The sequence below is a fragment of the Stylophora pistillata genome, chromosome 13 (assembly GCF_964205215.1).
Source record: "Stylophora pistillata chromosome 13, jaStyPist1.2, whole genome shotgun sequence".
Taxonomy (NCBI): Eukaryota; Metazoa; Cnidaria; class Anthozoa; order Scleractinia; family Pocilloporidae; genus Stylophora; species Stylophora pistillata.
The window spans coordinates 22,431,595-22,439,114 of record NC_142531.1 but is presented as its reverse complement, the minus strand read 5'-3'; the positions used below and the strand labels follow the sequence as shown (position 1 = coordinate 22,439,114).

The following is a 7,520-nucleotide window of genomic DNA, read 5'->3' as shown; positions in this document are numbered from 1 at the left end:
TGTAAATATATATCATATTTGTATGTATATTTCATATAAATATAAATAGAATAAATGTTTGAAAAGAAAAATTGCTCTGAGCGGGATTTGAACCCCCGTCCCTCCTGTTACTAGTCAGGTATGATGACCACTACACTATCAGGACAACCATGCTGGCAACACGGCAATCGAAGATGTGATTTACGTGATCGGAGACGTGGCCTACCCTGTCACCTTGAAAATTAAGTTTCCCGGGAGACCACGTCCCCGATCACGTAAATCACATCTTCGATTGCCATGTTGCCAGCATGGTTTTCCTGATAGTGTAGTGGTAATCACACCTGACCTTTTGTTATGTTATCACTTGTTAGCCTCAATAAATGTAACACTGCAATAAGTAGAAAACCTGTAATAGTTAAGAAATCTCAACTTTGTCTCCTTGTAAATAGAATAGCTTAGAAGCGGCTCACATTGAGCTGTCTCAATAGAAATAAAAATAAAAAAAAATCACACCTGACTAGTAAACAGGGGGACGTGGGTTCAAATCCCGCTCAGGGCAAATTTTCTTTTCAAACATTTATTCTATCTAAGTATGATTACTTGGGGGTGTACAGGGTCAGGGTTCCCCTTGTATACAGAATATCTACAAATGTGAAAGAAGGAAATTATTACTAGTAGTAATTTCCTTCTTTCACATTTGTATTTAGCTCTGCGCATTTCTTCATCGAGCACTCCGAAGATAAGTGAAACAATTTTATTTCTTGTTTATTCGTTTTTATATATCTATATATTTTTTCTTTTTCTTCCCACAATATATACATCGCTCTACTCCTATGTATTGAGCGCTGTTTTACGAAAGTCAAAATTTTACACTTTATATTTCTATTTAGTACAATTTCAGAGCTGAGCAAAGAGTTTCCAGCAATCTGATTGGTCGAGCGGTTCCTTATATGGCGCTATATAAACCGCTCCACGCGGTTTATATAAAATGTTAAAATAAAATGTTAATAAATGTTACTAAAATGTTATGATTTTAGAAATTTCTCTGTTGTTCAGCTCTGAAATTATACTAAAACAATTATTCGCCTCAGGTTCGGTGAATATTGTCGAATAATCCCCGAGACGAAGTCTCGGGGATTATTCGACGATATTCACTTCGCCTTCGGCGAATAATTTTTAAATAATATATATTTATGTATATATATATATATATTCCTTCTTTCCTCGTCTTGAAAAATTGATTCTTTATCTAAGCGATGATAAGCTCTCTTCTATAATCATTACAGCGATGCCTTACCACTTCTAACAACCCAGCCATCTTCAGAGGAATTTGTCGAGAAAGCGAACCCAACAGAATACCGCTGCGATTATTGTTGTGGTTGCTTGTTTTGTGAAAAAGGACATGCGTGGTACAGTATTCGTGGTAAAGGTATGTTTTTTTTCCACTGATATGAAAGTAATACAAAAGAAAGACCTTAACTGCGCTGCTAGTACTGAATTGAAGGAAACATTGAAACCATGACAATGAACTGCATAAACATCTGAGAAAATGCGCGTTAGCTAAGCGTGGGAAAATGGGCGTCGACAAATATGTGGCGATTGGTTTAGTTTTACATCAGATAAATTGGCCAAAAGGCGCAAGTTTTCATGTGAAAAAAATACCAAGGGAAAAAATGAAGCAACTGAGAAAGCTGGCTCATAAATTTATCTGTTATGGGCGTGAGTACACAAGTCCTCAACCAAATTGTTTTTATGAGCCCATGTGTGTGCTCCTACCCAATCCCCTTAGTTTCTGGACAATTTGTACAATTTTTGAGGCCCAGCTTAGCCTAATTCGTTTAGTTGTCACCTTATGTGTTACAAATAAACCGACTTCTCAGTAACTGACTAAACAATAGCGGACCAAACCCACCAAAGTTGCTACATGTTTTGATTGCTATTAAACCAGTCTTGGCACTTAATTGAGTTGTATTCGCGATGTCTTGAATGAAATGACTTCTTCCCAGCTTTTACGCATATGGGCCGGTAATTCAAACAAAGTTAGCCGTTGTTTAACAAAACCACTGAAGTCCTAAACAATCCCCGATTTAGCTGGGTCTAGTTTTACCTGAACCTTTATTATAGTGAACAGTGTCAAGAGGGCCGAAAGCTAACAGTGGAGGGACATTTTTTGTTTTTATTTAATCATACCTCTTAATGTGAAAGTCTAAGGCCCACTGACTGCGTAAAACTGTGGTTTGGGGGAAGTCTCTTGTAAATAACCGGCCCATGGTGGACGAGCAACTGAAAAAATCTAAGCCACGAAATGATCACCATTTCATTTCTCTTACAGCCTGCTTCTGGGTATTACTTCTAACGCCAGGGTACCTTATACTGGGTGTGTTTTTGTTACCGTTCTTCTTTCTTATGGGAATTGCTTATTGCGTTGCTGCTGCCATAGAATGAATGGGATGAAGTTGTTGTTGGCGTATTCAACGTCTTGCTCAAATCAAGAACAAAGCGAGAGAATTGAATAAACATTTGATGAAAAAGGATTTCCGCAAAGCATCATTTTCGTCTTCTCAGATGTTCCTATATTACAAACGACAAAAACCGCCGTTTATGGCGTTTGCAAATGTAAATAAAATTTTCAAATTTAGTGCCTACACTCTCCCATTGTAATCAACTACAGTTGTGGTCTAATAATAATAATAATAATAATAATAATAATATATTTATAGAGCGCTTTAGCTATTGGTCAATATTCAAAAGCGCTGTACAATAAGAATATATATCAAATAGACCAAAAATCACAAATTAAAAGCCTTTCTAAAAAGAAAAGTCTTCAGTCTTTTTTTAAACACAGAAATACCGCTACTAGATCTAATAGTCAGCGGTAAAGAGTTCCATAGAACCGGTGCAGCGTGGGTGAAAGCGCGACCCCCAAATGTACAGCAGTTGACTCTGAAGACTGACAGAAGAAACTGTGAGGACGAACGAAGAGAATAGTTGGATTCGGTTTTCATAGACAGAAGATCGTTAATATAATCTGGAGCTCGGTTATGTAAGGACTCAGACAATTAGAAGCAGTTTGAACTGGACTCGGAACTCTAAAGGGAGCTAGTGTAGGTCAACAAGAGCAGGCGTTATTTGGTCTAACTTAGACAATTGAAAAACAACTCTCGGAAGTGATCAACATGTAACTTCTCCCTCCAATATCTATACATTATCCAGCAAACAAGTTATGAGAATATGCAAAATTATCAGGAAATTGTTATCTTGGACTCACGCACTCATTGATCAACTTATTAACCCCGGCTTTAACTCCCAGGATCTAATTATTGATTCTCCCCTCTGACTGCCACACATTTCCATGTAAATTAATGATGAGAATTTGGTGTAAGACCAAGATAACAATTGCATGATAAGTTTGCATATTTTCATAACTTGTTTGCTGGATTGTACTGGAGGGAGAAGTTACATGTTGATCACTTCCGAGAGCCGAGTAAAGAGCTAAGTGAAAGACGGAATAAATACTTTCGACGCTAAATAGGAAAATTGCTCCTTACTTGCCTTTTCTTCACGCTGTTTGGATTACGAGTCCGCTGATGCACAACGAAGAGCAGCGGTATAAGCTGCATTCCATTAGGGTCTAATTATTATTTATCGCTTGGGGGTGGGGGTGGGGGTGGGGGTGGGGTGGTCCTGATATTACCTAAGGCGCTGTAGCATTCTAATGATACCCTCTCATTTAATGTATCTTCCGCTATTATTCCAAGTAATCAGTTGCAGTTGTTTTCGTTTCACACCTGCCGCACCCACTATTGTACATTCTGTCTGACATGTATCTCCTGATTGGCTAGCTATTATTAGTACTTATACTCTTCGCTGTCTCTTGAGTCCCATTCACGCTTGCGGTTCCATACAGTTTATTCATCTTTTTGGTTTACGCGCCCCCCCCCCCGCCCCCCACCACCTCCCTCTTACCACAGTTTTCGTCATTGCCTTTATCTTTCAGGCCGTAGAGACACCTCTGGCGACTTCTTCCGCTGTTTCAAATGCGGAAAATTTGGACACTGGGTTAAGGACTGTTGATCCTTTTCCCAGCCGGGAAGTTACCAGTCCCCTAGCTACAAGTCATTCCCTGGAATCTCCTATAACAAGCCAATCGCAGGCCAACCGCAGGCCAACCGCAGGCCAATCGCAGGCCAACCAATTCAGCCAAAGCTATGAAGATGTCTTGGCGCAGGTAGATCAAATTGCTCAGAAGTACGAACTTGAAAGCGGACATTTATTAAGTGTTAAGGGTAATTTGAAGAATAGTTTAGCGTTCTGGAGATCTATAGGTGCTCCAGAATTTATTTTGTCTATTATTGAAAACGGCTACAGGCTGCCGTTCGTCACCTTTCCGTTGGCCGTAAAGCTTAAGAATAATAAGTCAGCTCGACTTCATCCTGATTTCGTGGACCAAGCTGTTCTTGAGCTTCTTAATTCTGATCGGGTGCGTATGGTTCATGAGCAGCCTTTTGTTGTAAATCCTTTGTCAGTTCTTATACAGCCGGGCGGTAAGAAGAGATTAATTCTCGATTTGCGCCACGTCAATAAGTCCTTAATTAAGCAACGTGTTAAGTACGAGGACTGGAAAATTGCTATGTCTTATTTTGTGAAAGACGCGTACATGTTTTCCTTCGATTTAAAAAGCGGTTACCATCATATCGACATTGCACAAGAGCACCAAATTTTTCTGGGGTTTTCATGGCGGGCGCCTAATTCCATCAATGAAGTATTTCATGTTTTTGCTGTGCTCCCGTTCGGTCTTTCCCCTGCCCCTTATGCTTTCACAAAGGTTTTGAAGCCTTCAGAAAAGTATCGGAGAATACAGGGTCTTTTTATAGCTATCTTCTTGGACGACGGTTGGGCGATTGTTCAGGATAGCGAAAGTTGTCCCATTAAGGCCCTGGCCGTAAGGGCGGATTTCTGTAACGCGGGTTTTATTGTCAATGAAAACAAATCGGTATGGGAACCCACCCAAGTATTGGACTGGCTGGGTTTAACCTGGAATTCCGCACTAGGTACTTTAAAAATTGTAGAAAGAAGAATTGTTAAGATCATCAATGCAATTGATCATATCATCGAAGTCGATTTGAAAGTGTCTGCTAGAGAGTTGGCCTCCTTCACAGGTCAAATGATCTCTACCGGCCCCGTAGTTGGTAGCATTGGCAGGATAATGACCAGACATTGTGTCTTGTCCACCTTGTGCAGGGATAATTGGGATTCTATATCCCTTCTCGACGATCACTGCAAGGAAGAACTGTATTTTTGGAAAGAAAATATGGCTAATATCAACACTAGGTATTGCTTTGTAAGTAAAGATTTAAGTTATTTTGTTTATTCGGATGCCAGTGCTACTAGAGGTGGAGCAATTATTGACTTTAACAATGATTTTGTGTGCCACAAAATGTGGTCGGAGAACGAGAGAAGTCAAAGTTCAACGTGGAGGGAGTTGTCCGTTATTGAGTTTTCTTTACAATCATTTGCCTCAGCGTTGGAAGGATCACACGTTAAGTGGTTTACAGATAGCCAAGTAGCTGCTAAGATTGTTGAAGTGGGCAGCATGAAATTAGATTTGCATAAAATGGCCCGAAGAATTTTTGATATTTGTATTCGATCGGGAATTCCTTTAGAAGTGCAATGGATCCCTCGCACTTCGAATCAGCAAGCTGATTATATAAGTCGTTTAATTGACACTGACGATTGGCAAATTACTAAAGAATTTTTTCTTTTTCTTGATGGCCTATGGGGCCCGCATAGTGTAGATTGCTTTGCTAATTATTATAATCACAAGCTCCCCAAGTATTTTTCCAGGTTTTGGAACCCCAACACCTCGGGGGTTGATTTTTTCTTTAAATCTCTTAGGGGAGAAAATTGCTTAGTAGTCCCTCCAGTTGGTATCATCCCACGCGTTTTGCATTATCTCAAATCCCAGCAGGCCGTTGGTACGCTCGTTGTACCTCTTTGGCCTTCGGCTCATTTCTGGCCTTTAACTGCACACAAATATAGTCGTTATCTTGTGGCTCACAGTATTCATATCGAGAATGAGGTTCTAACCTACGGAAGAACCTTAATTCGCTCTTAGGGTCTGATCTTTTCACAAGAAATATTATTGCCTTTAGATTGAAATTTACTGAATAATTCATTGGACGGAGTGTCCACTAGCCTAAAGATTATTTACATTTGGTGGCGCTGGCCAAGGCAGTGTACTGTTCATCTATGAAGCACTGGCCTATTTATAGTCTATCATTTCATGTGGCGCTGGCTTAAACGGAGTATAGTAGATATATGTGGCGCTGGCCCAATCTATGGTTGTTGATTTACGCGGCTCTGGCCCATGCGATAGTCTTTCGTCGTACGGAGCACTGGCCCCAACAACGATTGAGTTTTGAACGGTTACAAAAGGACGTTTTTTCTTTTGTTCTTCTTTGTTCTTTTAGTATTTATGCTTTGTTCTTGTCTTTCTAGATAATGCTATCAAGTAATTCCTGGAAAAGCTTTCAGCAATTTTCTTCAATCAACGTTTACGAGGTTCTAGAAGTTATGTTGAGGTCCAGGGCGGATACAACTACTAAAGCTTACATTCGTGTCATCAGAAAGTTTTTCGACTGGTCTAAAAGTAGACATTTCAAAATGCAGTTACCTTTTCCTCTTAGTGTTGTTTCTCTGTATCTATTTGAAGTTCAGCGGTCTTGCGCTTCTAGTTCCTCAGTAATTTTAGCCCATGCGGCCCTTTCATTCTTTTGTTCCTAGTTTGGATCGTAATCCTTTAGATAGTAAATTTTGCAGGAAGATCATCGAAGCTGCTAAACGCCAGAAGTCACAGCCAGTTATGAAAAAGAAGCCTATTACCACAGACATCATAAGGAGTATTTTAGATATTCATAACAAGAAAGATGCCAATTTAAAGAATCTTCGTATCGCTGCGTTATGCTCTTTAGCTTTCGCAGGATTTTTTCGTTATGATGAATCATGCAATATTGCTCCTAAGTATATTGAATTTCCCAGCGATTATATACGAATCTTCGTGCCTCGTGGTAAGGCAGATGTTTACAGGGAAGGGAATTTCGTCTTTATTAGTGCATCCAGGTCTAAGCACTGTCCTGTTGGTGTTTTACAACGTTACGTAGATTTCTCTGGTATTGATTTGAGTAGTCCCCTAGTAGTTCTACCTATACCCTGAGAGGCTGAAAGATTTCTTAACCTACTTGTAGAGATATCTTAAGGAATACCTTAAGTCAGGTTGGGCTACAACCCTAATGATTATGGTCTTTATAGTTTAAGATCCGGTGGTATTTCATCTGCGGTACGTAATAGTGGGAACTCGATTTCAGAGAGACTTCTTATAATACATGGTAGGTGGAAATCCGATTCTGCCAAGGATATGTATGTTGAAGAAAGCCTTGAAAACAGATTACATGTAACCAAGTATTTAGGTTTGTAACATATTGTCGAGCGTATATTAGTTTCTGCACACAGTAGTATCTAAAGAATTGTAAAAAATAAAAAAC

The 7,520-nt window shown here is 39.5% G+C and overlaps 1 protein-coding gene and 1 pseudogene across 5 annotated transcripts in view; both read left to right on the top strand.

The window, feature by feature from the left end:
• Positions 1-2,622, top strand: part of LOC111327729 (uncharacterized) — a 17,574-nt gene extending 14,952 nt beyond the window's left edge. For all 5 annotated transcript variants that reach the window (XM_088743757.1, XM_088743756.1, XM_022931973.2 and 2 more), the window contains 2 exons: positions 1,266-1,408; positions 2,312-2,622. In XM_088743757.1, coding sequence (XP_088599883.1) covers positions 1,266-1,408; positions 2,312-2,424 — 256 coding nt within the window. In that variant the 3' untranslated portion in view covers positions 2,425-2,622. The remainder of the gene's footprint in view (positions 1-1,265; positions 1,409-2,311) is intronic.
• A 1,058-nt stretch (positions 2,623-3,680) lies between these two features.
• LOC111339790 (uncharacterized) lies at positions 3,681-6,485 on the top strand (annotated as a pseudogene).
• The last annotated feature ends 1,035 nt before the right edge of the window (positions 6,486-7,520 follow it).